This window comes from Chaetodon auriga, chromosome 4 (genome assembly GCF_051107435.1).
Source record: "Chaetodon auriga isolate fChaAug3 chromosome 4, fChaAug3.hap1, whole genome shotgun sequence".
NCBI lineage: Eukaryota > Metazoa > Chordata > Actinopteri > Chaetodontiformes > Chaetodontidae > Chaetodon > Chaetodon auriga.
Genome location: NC_135077.1, coordinates 26,554,645 through 26,577,892, shown reverse-complemented (window position 1 = coordinate 26,577,892; position 23,248 = coordinate 26,554,645). Strand labels below are relative to the sequence as shown.

Sequence of the window (23,248 nt, the reverse complement as noted above, 5' to 3'; positions counted from 1 at the left end):
ACACCTTAAATTGTTTTTAACAATCCCCTACAAACTATCATACCTACCTAAGTTGACTTCAGTGTCCTTAGCTGATGTAGTCAACTTGACAGGACATCTATGTTGTTAGTCCAGTCCAGTTTGTTGTTGAGGTGAACACCTAGATCTCAATGTCCAAACCCTGGATGTCCCCTGGTATAATCTGTGGCATCTTCCTGTGGAAGTCTATCACCATCCCCTTTGTCTTTTATGGGCAAATGGTTCAGTCCACACCATTTGAAAAGTTGTGACGAATTCCCTGCATTTCAGTTTATTCCCCTGTGCTACATGTCCAATGAAAGCCGTATCATCAGAGAACTTCTGGACGTGACACCTGTCAGTGTTGTGTCCAAAGTCTGATGTGTAGAGAGTGAAAAGGAAAGGAGAGAGCACTGTACCCTGCGGAGTCCCCGTGCTGCAGACTACCACATCAGACACACAGTTGTGAAGCCTCACATACTGTGGTCTGTTGGTGAGGTCGTTGATGGTCTATGCAGCCAGGTGGCAGTCTACTCCAGCTTCCCCCTGAGCAGTGATGGTTGGATTGTGTTGAAAGCACTGGAGAAGTGAACAAACATGACCCTCACAGTTCTCCCAGTGTTATCCAGATGGGAAAAAGAGCAGTGAAACAGGTAGATCACTGTGTGGGGTCCAGCTTGCAGCTCACCTTGTGACGGAGCTGGTTCAGTATAATCCTCTCCATGGTCTTCATCATGTCAGAAGTTAAGACCTGAAGTGGTTGGGCTCTCTGGGATGCGCAGTCTTTGGGACTGGAACCACACAGGAAGTTTTCCACAGGGCTGGAGCTCTCCTCAGACTGAGTCTTATGTTAAAGATGTGGAGAATGACCCCACAGAGCTGATCTGCGCAGTCCCTGAGCAGTCAGGAGCAGATGCCATCAGGGCCTGTAGCCGTCCTGGCCTTCATCTTCCTCAGCTTCTTCTTTTTCCTGTCACTGTTGTGGCCTGAGATGGTTTTCAGGCCTCTCTAGACCTCTCTGGCGTTGTTCCCCTGAAAGCTCTCCTCAAGCTTCCTCCTGTAGCTATACTTGCCTCTCCTAGTAGGCACAGTGTTTTCAGCAAAGAAGTTTATGTATATGGTGTAGGTTGTCAAACAATCAATTTTGTTCTTTTTAGCTTCTCTTTGGAAATGTTATTTTTAAACAATCAGGAGCCACTGATGTATCAGTTATGTTAGCATCATTTTAAGTCTACAATGACGCTTCAGTAGCGGTTGCTTGCAGCAGTTAACAGTTGTCACAGCCATCGATATGTCATGTCATGTGTAAGAGATATTATTTCTATGAGTCAACTTCGATTAGCCTGTATAGTTGCATTAGTGTCCACACTTTTAACCATTTTTCAAGGTCTTACACAGGATGATGATGTACCCATTCTTAATCCCAATAACAGAGTTCTGAATTCTCTGAATTCCATTGTCTTTTTTTCCAGCCATCACTGAACAACAGCAGATCTATATTCTATATTCCATAGTCTATCTATTATTGGTGGCAATAAAGAGATCTGGAAACAAGCTTGATGGTTGAAGCAGGGACAGAATTTACTGTAGGATTGATGAGTTGTCCAGGCATTGTAGACTGTGAGGTGAAGTAATTGGAAGAGATGTTCACACCTCTGTTCACTGTTTTCTGATTCTGTATAGGACACTATCCATTGTATTTTTGCTGTGTACCTTGTCAGGGTTGTGACATTTTTGGACTTTAGTGCCATTTCTGAGGGAATTAATGGTGCTCTTGCTGACAGTCTTACTGATACTATGAAGCCATCAGAAAATGAACTACAAAATATGACTGCTGTCATAGGACTGAGCAAAGTCCTTGTTTGCTGTTTAGTGAGAGTAACAGTTAACTCCAGCCTCCAGCGTTGAGCCAATTTTTAATTACAGAAGACAGTGAAATTGATCAGACAAATTATGTGAGTGCTGATAAAGCAAATTTGGTGAGAGAAGGAAAAGAATTGTAATGTTGAGCCAGGCCCTTGCTCCTTTAGGCACTCGTACATCCTTTGCTAATCACAATATCTCCTGGATACACAACAGTAATTGCATTTCACTGAGCACACCGAAGCTGAAGTACAATAAAGCCCCGCCATTCATTTTACTCCAACCACAGAGAACATTTGAAAATGTCATTTACATTCCAGAAATGTGCAGATTTACAGGGGATTGTCAAAGCCCACAAACCAATCTGCTCATAACTATTTGACAAATTAGTCAATGACCTTTCACAGATTCCCTTTTTGATTTGATCGTAGCCAGGATAAGTTTCATTTCATCAAGTCTGTATTGAAACTGACAGCTCTACTCCTACAAATCCAATGTATTAGTCAGAAAAAGGCACATTGTCTTCTTCACAGCTTCCAGTCATTCGAATGACAAGTCTCCAGCAGACTTGGTTGTGGAAAACATGTAGGTGTAAACTCATCTTTTAATCTCTCCACTTTATTAGTAAAAATGAAATATTTGGGTCAAGGTCAGTTTACAAGCTTTATTATGAATCTTATACTTGGTCAGAAAGTCATATTGATTAAAAAAAACAAACAAACTTGAAGCGACCTATACACCTATCAGTAGGTAATTCTTTCCATAATTTGCATATATCTTCTTTGAGGATTTCTTCCCTCTGCTGATTTTAGCTGACCACACAAAATCCTCCTGGATCACCCCTCTCTTTTCTAGTGAGCAGAAGTGAGCTGAGCTTTTGTTTTGTGACTAAAGGAAGCCACAGTAAACAATAAATACACTTGCAGATAAGGAGTGGAAAGGTATGGTTCCCCAGTAACTCTGAGGTTTATGGCTTTCTATGGTGGAGCTGTATTTAGAGTTTGCTCCTGTGCCCTACAATCTGCAATAGACTCCACATTCCTGTCCCAGCCAGGCAATTATTAATTTATGCATTAAGTTGGAACAGGTCCAGTTTGAAATTTCCAATGGTATCCACTCGTCAGTGCAAGCTCTATACCACAGTAAGTAATTGGGTGGTGTTAGGAATATCATTAAAAACTATAAAGCAGCTGGCAGAAGCAGGTCAACAATCAATCACTCTCCCTCCTCAGCCATCAGGCCTCCACCCATACAACATCACACATAATTTCCTTTGAGTTGTTTTTTAATAAGAATTTGTCTCTGGTTTCAAGCCTTTGTGAACTGTTCAATGCTTTTAATGTCACATACCTGGAGGTCAGCATTAAGAGTGAGGGCACAATCATAAGCTTATCCTTTGAAACTTGATTAATGTAATTTTAGTCAAAACATGCACCCCTTCTTCTGAGTCATAATTCTGTGAAATCTGAACATACAGACATGATACACACATTCCTGGAATCGATGTGACTCACTCTTTCCAGTGATGGCATGGCAAGCAGCAGAGCCATTGAAAACAGATAAAGTGAAGGGCTGACAAAAGGCATGGACGTTAGATGTCAGTAGTATACGCTCCTCAATCAATTGATACACAGATATTTGTTGTGTGTACACTTCAAAACCCAAACCATTTCAAATTCAAATGTGGAAAGGCAACTGCAGCATGCAAATACTGCACATTGAACTGCCTTTGAAAATTGCCACAAATAGTATCAAAAATAGCATTTGATGTAATTAGTGAGCATTGGAACTTTAAAGAGCACCTTGGGAGGAGAACACCAATATGATATCCTCCATATAATCAGCAGCAGTACTAGAAGGCCAACAGTTGTATTGAACTGAGCTTCACATTGATGGCCTGTGGTTATTTACACCATTTACATTGATCATGTTTACTCATGATGTATACATTAACCTGCATTTAATGACTCTCATTGAGATCAGTGGTTCTGACTGAACTGTCTGCAAATGGATTCTGTGGTTACGAACCACCAAGTTTCTACAGATGATACTTAAAGAGAGAAACGGCTCAATTCCTCTGATTTGCCTGTTTTCCTTTCGCTTTCAGTCCTGCCAAGCTTGCTCATTTGTCCTTGGATTTATTCCTCTAATAGGGGAGCCAGCATGCCTTCTGTCTCAGCTTGTACATGCACACTGCAGCCAAGGCCACGGCTGGCTCGACAGCCTGGCCTTGAATGACATCCTGTGTGGGCTGAGTTGAAGACTTGGTCAGGACTGGTATCATGAGGAGATGGATCAAATGCCAAAAGTAACTGAAGTAAAGTCTGTCAGGTTTGACCTTCCTGATTAAAAGGTGTATCTGTTGGTGTACTTAAAACCAACAACCGCAGCACCTACATTAAATGATCTATAGATTATTTTTTGTGCACCATATGTCTCCAATTCAATTCTCTTAGCAAAAGTATGGGCGTACAGCTGTAACTGTATGTACATGTGGAAAAAAGGTCACTTCCAGGCGTGGGGGGTGGCACTTGATCATCTCATTACTATGGCATTGAGACAAGGTCACGACCAGTGTGATCATAACTTAACATTCCTGTACGTCCTCGCCTCAACACGTGTCAGCTTTCCTCAAAAGGCCTGTTCGTCTTTTGTGTTATTTAATTTTCTATCATTTTAAACACTGTCAGTACTCTTTAACACAGATATCCCACTGGAGTGAATTACACATTTAATGCAGGCATTTGAGAGAGTAAATTACACTGTATTTCAATGATACACAAGGAGTAGGCAAAAACAAACGGGAGTCAATGTCTGTTCTGCATTGTTGTCTGTGTTGATTAAGCTGTAGTGGAGGTTAGGTGAGCTGCTCTGAAGAAGTGCTTCTTTTTTCATCACAGTGTTGTCTAATCACCTTTAATCAAATGCAAATGATGTGAATAGGGAATCTTTAATTCAGAATAATGGGAACAAAGGGAGAGATGGGAGGAAACATAAGAGCTTGTTAGTTACCGCCATTGGTTTGCTCTCCAGGCAGGTCCTAAGGGGACTTCTTTTAATCTAGCACCGCCTTGGGCAACAGTTACCCATCCCTAAAGCGTCCGAACTGGATGAAATTAAGCAAAATCAATGAGGCTTAATTCTCTTTGAGAAAGTTGACAAAATTCTTTCCCTCATTCCCTCTGTAACCACAGCATTTGGCTTGGGATGATGTTATTGTAAATTCCTTTATAGGCCTAATAAACCAATTAGCCAACCAGGGTACTCATGTCAATGCCAAGTTTAATAATGAATCTACATTGGCAAGATTCTTCTGGTTCAATTCATCACAGTCCATCTTTTGTACCTATATGATAACAGATTTCAAAGTAAGCTAAAATGATGACATGACAGAGATTCCCTGATTTTCTGCATTTATTTCCAGGTCCCAGCAGCCTCTCCAAAGAATATACTCTCTATTCATTCCATTCAAACTCCTGATTCTACTTTATAACACCGCTTGGGGACGAATACATCTATCTCTGGAGCGAGGCAGTGCCTTCAGCAGTTCTCACAAACTTCACAAAAATGGCACTCGCATCCATGTTTTTTATTTATCGCAGCATATGAAAAACATCCTTGGGTAACAGCAAAATTGATACATGCCATTAAAATTCATATATTCACTCTTTTTGTTCAAGTGATCAGAATAGAGAGACAGTATTTCCTTAAAAACATGATCCACCTCCATTAGGTGCGGAACCCAGCTTTGAAGTGTTGTTTAGTTTTTCATTCAGTGCAGGAGCACATAACACATTTGGAGTGATGATGTGTTTGTTATCAGCAGGACGAGTGTCCATGAATTTCTTTTCAATAATTGTGTCAAGTGTTATCTCCCCCTTATGACAAAGTGCTAAGCAGTGATTTATTGCCTAAACATACATTCTATCCAGGCACATCACTCCAATAAAGCTGTGAAAGTTTTTCACAGCAAAGTATACCCATACATGGGAGGCCTTTCGACTTTCACCCTCACATACAATCATTTTGGGCCTCTCACACACATCTATTTTCCCTTTAATAATCATGTAGTTTCACTACAAACACAATAATTCAACACTGAAATTTAAAAAAAAAAACAGTATGTACAGTGTGTATGTCAGAAAAGAATAAGTGTACTGTGTATGTGAGAGCATCTTGGAAACCAAAAATAGGTCATTTACCACATTCTAATTGGCTAAGAAGCTGGTGCAGGGTCTTGAGTATTCAAGAAACTTGAGTATTCAAATTTTATAGGATCCTTAAATACTGCATCAAGGTCTCCCTTGCTGTCAAGACAGATGGAGGCTACAGGACATAACTGCTCTCAGACATGGTTCTTTGTCTGATTTTATAAGCAGTCAGCAAAAAATGAAGACATCCATACAATCCATCAGTCCCACTATCCTCCTGAGACATTCAGATGAAGTACGTATGTGAGATGAGTAATTATATATGGAGTGCAGAAGGAATAATATGTTTGAGATTATAGTGTATATGTGTGAATGAGGATAATAGGATACTTATGATATTTAGGGTGGTATAGAAATATGAAAATACTGTACGTGTGTGAAAGGACCTACATACCTATATGGATCTGAAAGAATGTACGTACAACCCCAACTTGTTTGAAACGTGTTGCTGCATCGAATTCATAATAAGCATGTATTTCCAGAAATCAATGAAGTTGATGATGTCAAACATTAAATACATTGTCAATGTGGTGTTTTCCATGGAGTATATGTCAGAAAAGGATCACATTCTGTTTTATTTATATTTTACACAGCGTCCCAACTTTTTTGGAATTGGGGTTTTATGTGAAAGAACCAGAACGACTTGAAGCTTGCACAGCCCATTATACACACTGACACATTTCACATGGAATTATTCATGGCCATATTAATACATAGCCATGCATATGTTAACAAAACAGTTTTTCTCATGGATATTATCGATAATGATATGTGAAATGAAGAGGGTTTGAACCATGGTAGAGATTCAAACTCTCCTCTTCATTTCACATCTGTGTCACATCACAAACAAAACTTGTGATACCCTGAATGATTTATCTGCATATTCTTAATGCTTATTATCAGTAAGTATCCTCTTAATGTCTTCCTTAAGCCTTTCATGTCTGGAAATGCATCCACAGACTCCACACTTGAAAGATCAGCGACTTAATTGCAATAATTTTCATCCACTGAATCCCTCCAAGATACTGTAGAGGAAAATCTACAAGTTGGAAAGTGGGTTAACAACCAATTAGGAGTAGCAAATAGCTAAAGATCAGGGAAGATACTTGCCTGCAATCTTAAAGCCACGTCATCATCAAAAAATAAACAAAACCAAGGTGACAGGTCTGTGTGGATCAAACAAGCAGCACATGAAACTGAAGGTAGACACAAAAGCTCAAGACTTCCTCAGTATTCTGTGAGCATCTCTTCAAACATCACACATCCAAAAATAAAGTGCTCCAATGTGAATCAAAAATAGAAAATGTATATGTTTTCTGTTATCTCAGGGAAAAAAAATGGGAGAAATGAGATTTTAATAATTTGAAAGCATAGCACACTCTACATTGCAGGCGGGCACATGTTTAAATTATGCTTTCCTACAGCGTGCATGCGTTCTAATGAAAACTGAGAGAAATCAGGCTAAATGAGGCCACAAAAGACTGATTATTTGCTGGCTATACGCAGCACAGATTGCTGAACATTAGTATGCCATGACATCTATAACATCCGTGGGACGCACACTTCTGACATGTCTTGATCGATTTTGATGCTGATGACGACATGTTATTTTTAGATATGTGACAAGCACCTGAAAACTCTGTTTCCCTGATATGTTTCACTTTTATATTAGCAATAGGCACAAGTGGTGAATCTTCCAAAGGAAGATGTGACAGGCTAATCCACAGAGAGGAGCGTTCCTGGCTCAATGATCCCCCATGAGCCTGACAGTTTGAGGTATTTGGAAATGTCGGCAGGTAAAACTTGTTTACATCATTATATGTGTGTATTGCAGTGTTTTCTCTCACTGAATCTTCATTACTAAAAGAATTTATTAAAGAAACCGCAAACAGTATTCAGTTTCATTAAATGCATCAGTGTGGCAAGAAACTTTATTTTTGTTCCTCTGAATATGCATCGTCTTCTGGGCTTGGATCTTTTTTCCCCTGTAATGAAACAGTGCAAAAAGATCTGTCCCCTAGAGAAATCTGGTCTCACGTGATTACAAAAATGAGATGTGAGGAAAGCAAATAGTTCATAATGCCCTGCAGAACATGAACCCAGCACTTTTTCCTGTTTTGGATGCTTTAGAATGTGTGCTAATACTTTGCATTTCATATTTGTTTATTCTGCCTCCTTGTGCCCCAGGAAATGGTAATTGTTGTTTGTATATGCATGTTTGGGTATTTTGATCCATGATGATATTTCCTCTCCTCCATCCAAGGACAATTACCAACCAGTATAGGAGATAACAGTGTTTGCTAGCAGCAAAGGCATACTTTTGATTAAAAGAAATAATGGGGAGATATTTTAAACACCTAAAGCTTTGCACAGACACAGTTGTTACTGATCCCCACCCGGAGCTGAGGCTTCCCTTTGCATGACTAATGTCGCTGCACTTTTTCATCACACATTTGGAAACCTTCTTAAACAGCATCCCAAGTTTTTGGAGCTGCGCTCTGTCTCCCTCAAAATCATGTCCAAAGAAGAAGCTTGCTCAACCAATCAATACTGTGGATTTTCAACCAAGGCTGAATCAGATTTGATGATATGATTATGGTCAGAAAATGAATGAAGAAAAAATAGACAGCAACAAAGAAGTTTTTAATAATTGTAGAATTTAACATTTTTTGAATTGATTCAAATATTTATTTTAGTCCTGAATAGAAAACAAACACTCCACATCACTGAACACATGTAGTTGTGTTTAGAATTCAAGAATCAGCAGCTGAATCAACAGTTGCTAATTGTGTAATCCCCTCTTCTCTCGCAGAAGCTACATTTATTTTAATTAGTATATTGCTACTCTATCCATCTTTCTGGCAGGGTGTGGGTCTGCTATCGAAGAAATCTTGATGTGGTTTGTCTGGTTGCACCTGTAGGTTGGCGATGCTGTTTTCTACAGCTTGCTCAATGCATCATGACAACTATAAGATCTCATGCTCATGTGCAGTGCAAACAAAACAACAAAACAGCATCATAGCGACTCCCTTAGTTATAAAACACTGACACTATGACCTATACTGATCTACTATATATTACTATCTTATACCTTTAAACTTCCTGTCTGCACCTGAAGTGGTGGTGTTTCACCTTGTGTGGACTGACATCTGCCGCTTGCGATCACCCTGTGCCCACATTTTAGCAAATAGCTGACCAGTTTTATAATATAACATGAAGGGCAGGCAGAGCTGGAAGAGACTTTCCTCTCCAGCAAATATCCACCGCTTACATCGCTGCACTAATTAGATCAGTTCTCCCACACAGCTCTAGGATCAGCTGTCCATGTTACTGATATAATAATCATGGTGACTCGTCAGACTGTGATGGTAGTTGTGTTTTAATATGTGTTTATAACAATGTCATATCATAACAGAAACCATTCTTTAAAAAGAGTGTTTCTCAGTATTTCTTTACCTGTAACACAGAACTAGTTAGTTACAGTATTACACACAGTCCATGACAGATTTTCCATGACTTGGCCTTATTTATTGTGAAACAAACTGATTATTGAAAATGTTACTAGTGATAACATCTCTATTACATAATATAAAGTTAAATGACAAGTAAGTTAGTGGGGCTAGCTATAAGCAAGTTATTGCTGCAGGTCAAGGGTTGTCTTTTTACTGAAATGGTTGAAATGGTGATGTCATGTTATATGATCTCCTCAAAAATGCGGAAGTGATCATGACCACAGCGTTTGACTCGTGCTTTCTGTAGCCAATAATAGCAGCTGGACATTACAAGACAAACGGCAAATGGAACAACACAACAACAGTGTCCAAATGTTTAAATGAATTTCACAGTACAGGAAATCATTGTCTGTACTTTCAAGACTTTTACTTTTTCCTCTGAAGACTCCCCTTTGAAAGAAAACACACACACACACACACACACACACACACACACACAAAAGCACCAAAAACAATGAGCTGAAACAACTGTATATGTACATGCACCAGTTGTCATCTCTGCGGTAGTTTCAATGTACAGAGAGTTACAGAACGCAGCTTAAACTTTTCTGAAGCAATTTGCCACAGACACCAGTGCTCCTCCTGTTCGTCCCTCTTGTTATCTGGACTGTAGCAGGCAAGGCTGACTGGTGATCCTGAAGCTACTGTTCCGAGTTAGATGTCTTTGACACTATGGCAGCCACTCTTTCATTAGTGGATTTCACTCTGGTTGTTTTTCGGGGCACATACATTACATTGACGATATCGTCTCCCCTCTGTCTGTCAATGCAGCCTTTGTACAAAAACACACTGACATCGTAATTCACAGGTACAGTACAATCTTTTGCAAAGGAGAGACTGCTTTCTAACTGCATGGAACTTGTAACTGCAGAGTTTTAAAACATCTGTTAATCACTGCATCTCTATTCTCAAACTGTTACACTCGGCCACCAGGTATATCTTGTCTCAATCTGATGCCTTCATGCTTCTCTGCACGTCTCGGAACTGTCAGAAGCGAATGTGTGTCTGTCCAGAGGCCGTCTCTGCTGGCCCTGGCGGAGGGGAGGCTTGCTGCATCGTAGTATTTACAGTAGGAGAAGCCCACAGGCCTAATTGGCATGGTCAGCAATGGAGCATATGCACTTTCCAGTGGGAGCCCATCTGACAGGGCCACTCACTGATGACTGCCCACATAGTCTCCATATGTGGCAGACAGAAGGGCCCGTATGCACACTGCCCTTCAACTAATGAAGCTAAGTCACCTGGATTATACCTCAGCCATTTAGAGGACTTCATTCAGAATCTGGAGCCAGACTGCCACTTCTCACAGCATGCACACACCCAAAAATATACACAGCCAAACATATACAAAAGCCACAAGCGAGAACTCAGAGTTGTAAAAGCATTACTCCTTCCTCACCTTCACCTACATCCAGATACCCCCCGCCATCACACACACACACACACACACACACACACACACACACACACACACACACACACACACAGAGCAGACTGACTCAGAGATGCTAAAAAACATAATTGTGCCATTACCCTCACCTTCACCACTCTCTCTCCTACACATACTCACATGTGCACACACATGAAGACTCACGGTAGAAAATGATGTTGAGATGTGATGGGAGAGAGAAACAAGGATCTATGGAGAGTGGAAAAAAAAAAAGAAAGTGAGGGAATACAGAGAAAGAGAGAAGCTGCGTGGTGCGAGTGTGAATTCAGCTCCCAGCTGGGCAGCTAAATGGACTTGGTCAGTCATTAGCATGCAAAGGTCTAGTCTGGACATTTAAGGTTATTCATTCCCCAGGCTAATCCTCCCCATGCTGAAAACACCCAGCTATTTCCTGAATCGCTCTTAATCAATGCCTTTTTTACCACTTGTTGTTGTCCTGGTGGTTGTTTTCCATAACGTATCCTCAACAACACTCCAAAACCCTGCCAGCCACAGCTCGGCTGAGTGCACTGCACGTTTTCAGTGTTTTGGGGGCTGCAGATGTTAGTGCATACTTAATAAGCTTGATCACAGGAGCCCCAACCTCGCAATGTAATTCCGCTACCCAAGGTGCATCTGTTCTGCTTGTACTCACAGGAACCCCATGCTGGTGGAACTGTTTCACAAAGTCACACAAGTCATACAGTGGCTCGGTCAGGCCGCAATAAGAGGCAGCGGAGGTATCAAAAGGCGGTCAAGCCAAGAGGAAACAGTCAGATATTTGCTGTGCACAGTGTGTCACATGACATCAAGACAGCAAATCTAAATTGTTTGACTCAGGTTGTTTATTTTACTCCATGCACTGGGAAATATCTGCGTGCATCGCCTGCCTTGTACAACCGCTTCCTCGATAGCAACGTTGGAGATAAGGATGCACTACCAAATCAAGAGCAATACATAATGCGAATAGATGCTCCTCCATTGGCAGCATCTCCTCTTCGCCCACACCATATCACCTGACCATTGTGCAGTGGGTTACCTACAATACATAAGGGTCATCAGATAACTGTCAACCACAGTATCCCTGAGGATTTTCACAGTGTTATCAACATGAAACATAACTCATGAGCAGGGAAAGAACGTTGCACAACTGTTAAAAAAGACTATATTAAACTGAAACTGCAGCATTCCCTGTGAAGATTTTTTTTTTCTTGCCTCTTCTGCTTCTTTGGAATTTTATCCATTTCAAATACACCTCCAGTCACAAAGTAAATAGATTGTGAGTTTCCGTGCTGCTTTACTTCTTTTATGCTTGGAGCAAAATGTGATGTTTCTGCCTCTGCTTTTCCCTGAAGACTTTGGCTGACCCACTTTCCCTCATCTTGTGCACCTTGAGGGTTTTAACAGAATAAGGAATATTTACAGTGGAGTGTTTAGAATCAATCTGATATGATTAAGTAATGAGTTTGAAACAATTAGAAGGAATCATGTTCAGCAATGTGCAGTATGCATGGTGGGTGGCATGGGCGTAGGTCCCTGCTGTTGGCAAACACTAACGCCTCATATTACGCAATGATTTGAGTCCTAAAATTAAGATTAATCAAGGCACCTAATTAAAGACAAACTTAAAGACGCAGTGGAATGGCAGAGTTCATTTACAACAGGTCCCATAATACAGCTCATAATTATTCAAGTGCAGGTTTACGTGATGAGGTGGTCATTCCTAATCACACTAGATTGGATAATTTTTTGTAAATGCATTTAATGTTTTGAAGGGACGTTAAAAAAAAATAAATTAAAATTAGTTGTACTTTGTTATATTTTTAACAATTGCTATTATTCTGTTTATATACTTAGTTATATTCTTAATTTTATTCTCAGAAATGCTGCTACTCTGTGTTGATCCATACTCTATTATATTTTTTGAGAACATTCTTTTCTCTTAGTTTTATTCTCATCCTTATTCTTTACTGCGTATATTTTATGTGTATGGGTATCTTTAACCTACTGCTGCAACAGAAGAATTTCCCAATTGGGATCAATAAAGTAAAGTCTTAACCTAAGTCTAAAACACGGAGATAAAAGATTAGAATATGTAAATTGTATTTTTTTAGTTTGGTTTTTAGGGATAAGTTTCACACTTTCAAACTGCAGGTCTTCATAGTTCAAAACGACCTGTTCCACATAGACCTGAGGATAGTTTGATGCAATCCAAAATGTGGTCAACCCAAACAGGGGCAAATTGAAAAGGAACACTAATGCTAGCAGCAGCATATGACAGATGCAGGTGAAAAGAGGAGCAACACGTGGCATTTTTCCTGCACAGTTCACACTCTCTGTGTCACATCAAAAGGCATAATATTCACCTGTGATGGTTATTAAATACCACGAGATCAAAACTGATAGAGAGCAGTGGATTCATGCACACAATAAGGGAGTTTCCACCCAATTATTTTCAGGAGCATTTCAAAGTACAAATATTGCAATAAAGTTTTTATGCCTGTCTGAAGTGGAAAGCTTGATGTATTGATAAATTCAAAATGCAATGGAAACACACTTGGTGAATGGATCATAATCTATATGAAGCATGTAGCTTATTTTTCACTCAAGCGAAAAATAGCATGAAATGAAAACATCAGATCTGAACTGAATCTGATCTGAACATCAGAACTGAAATTGGTTCCACCAGCTGTTTTTCCTCAATGTGCTCACTGCTCAACTCCTTTGCTACATTTGGATGGAAACCTGACTATTGACACACAGATCTGCAGAGCAAAACCCTACATGAACCTACCTGGACCCAATTTTACTAAAGTTCTGGATCACGTCCCAGTTACTAGGAACATGGGGACCCGTGAAGATCTCTATTTCCAAAAAAAAACAACAAAACCAAACAATGACTCTACCATAATGGATACAAGAGGGTCTCAAATAATGGCTATTTGTTGTCTTTCTTGTTAATTTTGCATTTCTAATGTTTAATTTTCTAACTAGATATTTTTTCAATAGCCCTGTCCATTGACTGCCATACTTGTCTTGTTCTGCAGGTGATTTTGATGCTGACCAAACTATTCGACTTCAACCTCAACAGCGTGACTGAGAGTTCATTATGGAGGTAAGCTTCTCACACTACATGAGCTTGTGACATTTCTAGAAAAGCCTTGAAAAACAAGTTTGACACAATAAATTGGCCAGAAGGGACTGCTGAGCTTAGTTGTATGTATTTCTGATCTATTTAATCCTGTGGTTTAAACTGCTCCCAGCACTGCTCTTAGGAATAAAGAATACCAATACTAACAAGGATCTCATAATGGGAATTAATGAAACATTCAAAGCTTGAGAAAAAGGCAACAGTCTAAAAAAAATCTCCTCAAATGACAACCCTGAACAGCCGCACCAGAAATCCCTCACATGAAAGTCACTAATCAACACTGGAGCTGGCAGTGTTATCCAGCAAATTACCTTGACCAGCCTTGAACACAGCGTAGCCTTGCTTGGAGTGTTGGCCTCATTTCTGACTCGATTCTGATGTAACTTACGTATGTGCCATAAAGAAAGAATGTCATAACCAAAGAGGATCCACAAAAGTACTTATCATTATGAAAAATATTTTTCATTATTGTTGTTGTGTATGAAATATAGTACCACAGACATGCTCTCTCAAGGAAAGTAATCTTGACTCAGAGGGAGAGAACGTTGGTGAAAAAGACTGACTACATGAAAATAAATTTAAAGAATGAATAAATGTATGAATGAATGGTAATGAAATACAAATAGAACACATAGAGCAAAGAACATGAAGGAAACGTGCACTGCCTAAACAACACATGATGCACAGAACTTGGGTGTGTGACCATGTTTACATGCAGTCAAAAACCCTTTCATAACCGGAATATCAGCAATAACCCGGTTGCGCACGGCCATGTAAACACCTTGAATAACCGGAATATGATCATATTCGGGTTTTTAAAAAAATGAATATGACCCCTGGATTACTCCTTTTCTAACCCTAATATTTGGTCATGTATACGCCTATCGGAATATCCCCATCAAACGGAACGTTAATTTGTGTTCTGCGCATGTTCTATTCGCAAAGAATCTTGGTCTTTTGAGTGCAGGAACTACTTGTTGAAAACATGGCGAAACAGAGGACACCTTTTGGAGCGAGGAGGAGACAAGTCACCGCGTAAGTGTGGTGAAAGACATGAATATCATGTCCTTTGTAGACGGTAGAAAGTACCGGGATAGCGAGATATACAAGAAGGTGAGCGAAAAGTTACGCTACGTTCAGCTGAAATGACGCGCATTGCGTCATGACGTTCTCCGTGCGTCGACATGTTGTCCGTGCATCGCTGTTTTGATCGGGATATCCCAATTGAGGAATAACCCTGTTTGCTCACGCATGTAAACAGGTTATTGCGAATGTTTCAGAAACCGGAATATTGACCATAACCTGAATATTGACTGCATGTAAACGTAGTGAGTGATCAGCTATATGCAACATATTTTAAAGTGAAACAATTCTTAAACGGATGGAGGCCCTGAGAGGTCAAAGCACTGCAACTGAGCACATGCAAATAGACAAAACACAAGCCGTTGAATTATTTTGTTATTAAGTTATGCTTATGTAAAATCATGAATGGAATTGTGAAGATCTTCAGATACCCTCGCTAGATTTGGTCTCCTGATTTAGGCTGTGATGTCTGAAGGTTAACAAGTATCCTGATCAACCATACTTACTTATCTTTGACCGTGATTATTAACTTGACATGATTATTATGACCCAGACCCTGAGGTGGGTAATGTCACAGAATGCACCTACTTCACTGATACTGAATATCACTCCAAACTAAACTGAAAAGGAGCTCACTCTTACTCCTGCCTGTACAGAGTAGAGGGAGGGACGCTGCTGCCAGAAGAGCCGCTGACTCTTGACATGACGTATGGCATGAAAGGGTCGCCTGTCACAGAGTACTCAAGCCAAGGTCTGTTTTGGCACCATTCGCAGGCAAAAGTGTGTTTCTTTTCTGAGGAGAGATGAACTAGAAAACCATCCAGGAGTACTTGTTTGACTGTATTCACCCCAAGGTCTTGTGGAATTATGCTGCTTAATTCTCCAAGATGAGGGTTGAGTGAAGGGCTGCTATCAGATGCTCAACAGCCATTCACTTCTGAGGTAGCTGCCGGTAGAGTGAATGGAGACCCAGGCTGGTGGAGGAGAGGGGAGAGGAGATGGAGAGGGAGATTGCACAATGATAACTAAAACTTAAACTAAGTGAGCCAGATGCTGGCTGAAATGAAGCGTCACACTGACTTAAAAACAGCACTCATTTCAAATTAAACACACTGGTTTGGGGGAGTGATTCCCAGTGCAGGTGGGCTGTGAGAGGTCAGTTACATTCAAGCAATCAAATATTTTTGATTTTCAATGTTGTAATTAAGTTTGAAATGATCTTAAAAGGGTTAGGATTAAATATTTCTATTTGAAAAAGTAACCAGAAGTAATAAAACAAAGCCACATTATTTAAATTATCTCTTTTTTTTGATCTGTATCACTAGTCAGGAATCGTAGTTGTATACCTCATCATTGGAGGGGATGAGTTAAAATGGACCTATGGCGGCAACAGGAGAGCTGTTAGTGGAGAAACAACCACAACAAGCAAATCATCAGAAAACCTAAAAGAATTTGTGAAAACGGAAAGGACTCGTACAAACAACTTAAGTGTGGGACCAGAAGACAGTCCCCTGCCTGTATGTGTGATAGGCTTGGAGGTGCTAGCTATGAGGCCCTGCAACCATGCAAGCTGTGCCGCCATCTAGAATCTAAACATGGACAATATTCACCCATGCTGTGACCATTTTTTTGGAAACAAGCTGAGAGTATCTGAGCTGGAGGAAAGCAGTTGCATCCACGTTTTGAACTGTGAGATGAAGTCAGGACATTTTTCGTGGACACCTGGTTTGAGCTGTCAGATCAATTCAGTGACTTCAAGTGGCTTTCGGCTATCCCTCCAAGAAAAAGCAGCAACCATATGTCATGTCCACAGTAAGCGAGAAGCCACAATAAGGAAGCTGGAGTTGTGGGACAGAAGAGTGGTTCAGAACAACTACAAGTCCTTTGAAAATCTGTGTGAATTTCTCAACAAAGAGGAGAGACAGATCTGACCTCTGTGACAGGTGCCATCAGACAGTACCTGCAAACCCTGAGGAGTCAGCTCCAGGAATACGTCCCTGTGCTCAGCAAGCAACGCAGCTGGATCCAGAATCCATTTGCCGCCATAATGAGGATGCCATCATAGGTCTCAGTTGCAGGACATCCTTGTGGAGTTTTCTTGTGATACCACTTCAAAAGTGATCTTCACACAGAAGCACTTGGCATACGTCTGGATGCATGTTTTCTCTGAATATACTGATCTGTCTAAGGAGGCATTGATGTTTCTGATGCCTTTGCTCCCACTTATCTGTGTGAAACAGGATTTTCAGCACTTGTGGCTTTAAAGACAAAGTGTAAGAATAAAATAGATGTTGGGCCTGATTTTGCCTAAAGCTGACATCCAGTCAGCGAGAGAGGAAGACTTCTGACAGCTGCCATGCAGCAACATCGCCCTTCTCATTAGGTGAGTTACAGGTGACGAAATGTAACATCACCCAACGTGTGATTCATGTCCAGTGTATCCAGATAGAGTGTTTGTGTGTAGTATCACAGAGATTGGAGTAAATCTTGTGCTAATATAATTTTATGGACTCGTGCCATTAAACACCTCAAATATTACACAGCACTGAGCCCAGCTGTAATGGACTGTAATAACTGTATCAGAATGCATGTGTTCACGAATTTGCAAGTGTTGGCCTCATTCAACATTCAGGTGATATTTTCTATCTGTTTTATCTTCATGTTGTCATGGCTTGGATATTGTAAAATTGTATGGATACATGTTTTATTATCCAGTGTCAAACCGCCAGAACTTAATTTGTACTGCATTGCTGTAAATCCACATCACTGAGAGGTGTTCTGTTTATGAAATAGAACTATAATCTCCTGTGTTGATCATAGTGGGGCCACAGAAGATTTTCAGATTTCCTCTTTGTACCTCAAGAGGTGATAGTCCAATAATATAGCCCGCTGTTGTTTCAGCTGGGAGATGTATGTGAGTTTGTTACATTTCACGAGGGCTCTTAGCTTGTTTTAATCCAATGAATGAATAAAATAAACTCGCAAAATGTCAAGAAAGGAAACATCTTACACCCATTTCCCTATTAAACAGAAAAATACAACTAGCCTGATGAGTCTTTATCGTCCCTGTAGTTAGAATCCTGATCGGAGCCACTGCAAATCACCACAACACCATTTTTCCTGTTGTCAAACTGGCCTCTTTCCGTCCTGGAATGGATGCGGTGTTCAGTCCCAACCCAGCTGCGTTCCCTGAGGGCGGCTGAGCCCGATTCTGTTGCCCATAGTGTAAACACCAACAATCAAGCTCTTGGTCATAGCAGACTCAGGTCAGCTAATAGGGCCACTGGCTGCACAGTTAACTGAGCTAACTAGCTAACTGCAGCTAAGAGCTACAGCCAAGACAGCTACAGCAAAGATTATAGCGACCAACAGTTAGCAGTAACTTTGGTGATATTGATATTAGAAAAGAAATACAAGAAAGAAATAGCTTAAAAGTAGTGATTAGCAGATATAATTATAACTGTAAACTGACCAGGGAAATTAACTCTTATATAAAATCTTAAATCTTGATTTTAAATAAATAAATAAATAAATAAATAAATAAATAAATAAATAGTCCTCCCTCTTAAAACACATGAGGTGGAGCAACAAAATGTACATTTACTTTTCTCAACTCTGACCAATCGTGCACATAGGTGGTGAGGTAAGTTTAGAGGATATTTGGGATTTGGATGATGGTACTGGGACAAAATCAAGGAGATCATGTAGTTGGAATTGCTGCTAGTGGCTGCCTTACCTGCCATATCCGCCATATCCAATACACCCACTTTAGTAATATTGGTGATCATAATAATACAATCTTTATACATTGCATCATTAAATTGTTTGAAAAACACTATACCATGACACTTAATCCATACACCTTTGGATCTTGGAACATATTCATATAATTGTATTCCATTTGTCAAATCAAAGAAAAAAGACCCTTTTAATGAAGGACTGTTTTTTCATATAGTCTTGACAGATGAACTTGAATAGTGGCTGATTGAATTGGTAGAATTGCTGTTAGCCTACTTGATAAAAGTATTTCCTGATTCTCTCTTCTCTTTTGCCATTGTGGGAGGAAAAAGGCATCAGGCTTAAGGAGTAAACAACACACAGTTTTCCTCAGAGTCTGCCTAAAGGCTTAAACTCTCACCCAGAGCTATGGTAAATGTACCATTACATGACCCATCGAGGCCCAAGTGCGGCTATTGCTCTGTGTCTCAGATGATGGTACTGCATTACCCTCGTAATGGTACATCTACTACTGATTCACTCACATTATTATAAATCTGATGCCTTGAGAAAACAGAGCTCTTAGTAATGGATGGATGATTAAAGGTGCACGTGGGTAAGCAGACAGATTGACAGAAAGACAGATGAGAGAACAGATGATATACATTTTAAGAGAGCGAAGAGGAAAATGAGAGCACAGAACATTAGTGAGCAATTTACAGCCAGGAAAGCGAGCAGCAAACCAACAGATAACTGCATTTAAGATAGCCAATTGGTCTGCCAGAAATCCAGCACTCCTCAGGGAGAGTTTGAAGCTAAACTAGGCATCTCTGCCTGTTGTGGCCTCAAATAGCAGCATGAGGTAACAGCTTGAAACTTCTATACCTAGAAATCACGTGGCATGATTTGAGCATGCACAAGTCTGTCAACCTGTCTGTCACTGCTTTATGCAACAGAACATATGAAGCAAAAGGTCTCACGCTGATGAGCTTTAACACAAATAAAGGGTTTTTTTTCTCCTCAGTTTTCATTCCCTTTATTTACAGGCTTGCAGTACAAGGTACAAGGTTCATTCATTTATCATCTGAAAAAACACAGGGTTGTATTATGAAATGCAAGCTGTAGTCCTTGCATGTTACTCACTAAATAGAAAATATATAAATGGATGAATAAATAATGAGTTATAAAAATAAAACTCTGTTTTTATGGTGGAGTGAGGAAGATGAGTTAAGGCCTGAGTAAAGGAGCTGCTCTGTAGTCTGGTGGTACAGCAGCAGATACTTCTGTATCACTTGCCAGACGGCAGCAGGGTGACCAGGCTGTGGCTGGGGTGGGCTTTTAACATCCTTTGGGCTGAGCGCAGGCACCTCACTGATATTGCTGATGCTCAGTCGATGATGTTCTTTGTGGCTCTAATCATCCACTGCAGAGCCTTCCTTTCCTGTTCTGTGCACCCCTGATGACAGTTTGCAATGCTTACAGTCAGGATGCTTTCTATTGGTCCTCTGTACTACCTTCATAAGTTTTCTTGTAGTCAGGAAGCTAAAGTCTCAAAAGCTCAATAAAATGGGTTGAACCTGACATGGTCTCCCATACTTTTTATTTTATTTGTTTTTTCTGTTAACCTTGACCCTAAGAACCAATATTTGGAGGGTCTGCTCTGACGGAAACATTGCAAAAACAAAACAAAACAAAAAAATAAATGTGGCCAATTAGTGTATGCACCCTTCATTTTTTGATAGAAAATTTTGGAAAATGAAAATTTTCCTCAAATCCTCAGTGGGCTGGGTAAGCTGTCAATAAATGCATTACAGACGCACAGAACACATGTGGTGACAACATCCAATGAAAAATAACTCTTAAAACACATTTCTACATGATTTTGGCTGAATTTAATGTAAAAAATAAGGCATTTTCTCACTTTTTTTCCCAATATTTTCATCTTAACTTCATTGGCAATCAACTATTTCCCCAAGTTATGACATCAGTCAATATGCCATTCTTTTTACCAAACAGTATTCTCATCCCACAGAAAGAAAATGTACAAATCTAACTAAAATCATTGGTTCTGTGATGATTTAACCACTAGTTGGCAATCAATAGGCTCAGAACTTCAATAGAATTTTAGACTACTCTCAAAATTCTGAAAAAACATGCTGGATATTTAGCATCATGATACACTTACACACAGACACACATGATCTTAGTAATTTGGATGAGGTTGGAACAACCAACCAATGGTTACCAACGGACTTCGAAGCTGCTCATTATTGTCTGTGGTAAGTGACAGTAACTTTAGTGAATACCGGTAGGTCTGCCCTAGCGTTGTGGGTAAAGAATGGTTATATGGATATTGTAATGGTAATTTACTGAAAGGACAGCGCTAGTCTTCAAACAAGTATATTTCTGATGATTCCTCATCCCAAACGTATCCCTCTAGAAGCAGCATTAATGCTCTACTTGTTTACTTAGCTAGCTTTAGCTGTTTTAGCTAATTTCGGTCGAAAGAGATTCTACTATTCAATGCTGCATGCCTACACTATGGTGTATGCAGCCATGTTTGCCCTACACTGGGAAGCATTTGCCAGATGGTTGGTCGATGAAAGGAAGGACCTGGAGTACGTGTGTGCTTAGCAACAATGTCCAGCTACTCCTAGATGCCCTGTCAGAAGAGAATGTAGAGAAGGCAACTTCTGCATGAGCTGATGCAACTGACCAACTGAAAAAGCTGTCATGTTTGATGGCTGAGTTTAATGAAGCACGTACCTCACCTACCACAAAGCTATGGCTAATGTACATGGATATGGTGATGATTCTTAGACGGTTCATCCATGCTGAGCGTGCAGGACTGTGGGAGGAACACCTGGCTGCAGTGGAAAAGATGTTACCATACCTTGTAATGGCTGGCCACTACAATTACGTATCCTGCATCCCCACTATCTAGAAGCTATGAGAAGCTTGCCTACACTGGCTCCAAACATCTATAGGGAATTCAAGGATGGGAAGTTCGCTGTACGCCAAACAGAAGGACGGTTCAATGGTGTCTGGACAGACATGGTACTTGAAAAAACCTACAACAGTGGACAAGTGGAAGGGGACAAACTACCGCCGTCTGACAAGCCTGTTGTAATGGTAGTAGATGCCATGGCGTTCATTCAACATTACCAACATCTTGGGAGCAGCACCTTCCATGAACTGCAAGGAACGTATCTGAGGCAGTTCCTTAGAATCCTCCCAGACAAGTGTCACTGCATCCACTTTGTTGGTGATCGATATGATGTCTCCCCTGCTGAAATCCCGAAAGGTGAGGAACGAGAGAAGAGGATGATGACCTGCCCCAGTAAAATGAAGGAGTACAAGCCACATGATACTCTCCCTATACCTGAATGGAAAGGCTTCATTCACAATCCACTGAATAAAGCTAATCTGTTGAACTACATGTGGGAAGCATCAGAACAAGTCACTTCCTGCAGGATGCACACTTATTCTTGGTGGAATCTTTTGTGATCCTGGTCGCACTGTCCTCTTGTCAGCGAATTGTCAGGTTGAGCTTCCAGAACTTTCCTGTGAGAAACATGAGGAGGCAGATGCCAGGATGTTTGCTCACATTGCATACTCAGTACAAATTCTGCACCACAAACGGGCTATAGTGGTTGCGACTGACACAGGTGTGATCATGATGTGCATGTACTAGACGATGGATATCTTCCTACCTGTTCATGCCATCACAGAAACTCTGGCGGGGAAGTATGATGTTGCAACTTCAGATCTTACAATACAAAATGTGTGTGTGTGTGTTTGTGTGTTGGGGGGGGGGCATCTTTTATCGCCCTGCCGTATAACCCACCCTGCCGGTCTTGTTTGCTGTCTCCTCGGGTGGTGAGGGTGAAGGTCTGTCCCCAGGGCAGTATCGGCAGTGTGCCACCCTCCTGATTATCCCACCTCACAGGGACCTGCACCTAGTTAATTAAGTTATGTTAATTTTTTTTGTTCTGTTAAAGTTGTAATAGTTGTCATCTATTCAGAATTAAAATGATGCCTAGGCCATGATGTTTAATAATGTGGACATTAACAACCATGTTAAATATCCAGTATGTCGTTCGGAATTTTGAGAGTAGCCTAAAAGTCTATTTAGGTTCTGAGCCTGTTGATTGCCAACTAGTAGTGAAATCATCACAGTTCCAATGATTTTTCTTGGATTTTTATAATTTTTTCTGTGGAATGAGTGTACTGTTTGGTGAAAAGAATGGCATATTGACTGATGTCATAACTTGGGGGAATAGTT

General features: G+C 40.4%; 1 protein-coding gene across 3 annotated transcripts in view; it reads left to right on the top strand.

Moving 5' to 3' along the window:
* The window catches only part of sorcs1 (sortilin-related VPS10 domain containing receptor 1), a 159,925-nt gene that overhangs the window by 57,061 nt on the left and 79,616 nt on the right, over positions 1-23,248 (top strand). For all 3 annotated transcript variants that reach the window (XR_013077045.1, XM_076727426.1, XM_076727425.1), the window contains exon 2: positions 14,060-14,127. Coding sequence is in view for 2 of the 3 variants with exons in the window: in XM_076727426.1 (XP_076583541.1) it covers positions 14,060-14,127 (68 nt within the window). In the remaining variant the exon portion in view is untranslated. The remainder of the gene's footprint in view (positions 1-14,059; positions 14,128-23,248) is intronic.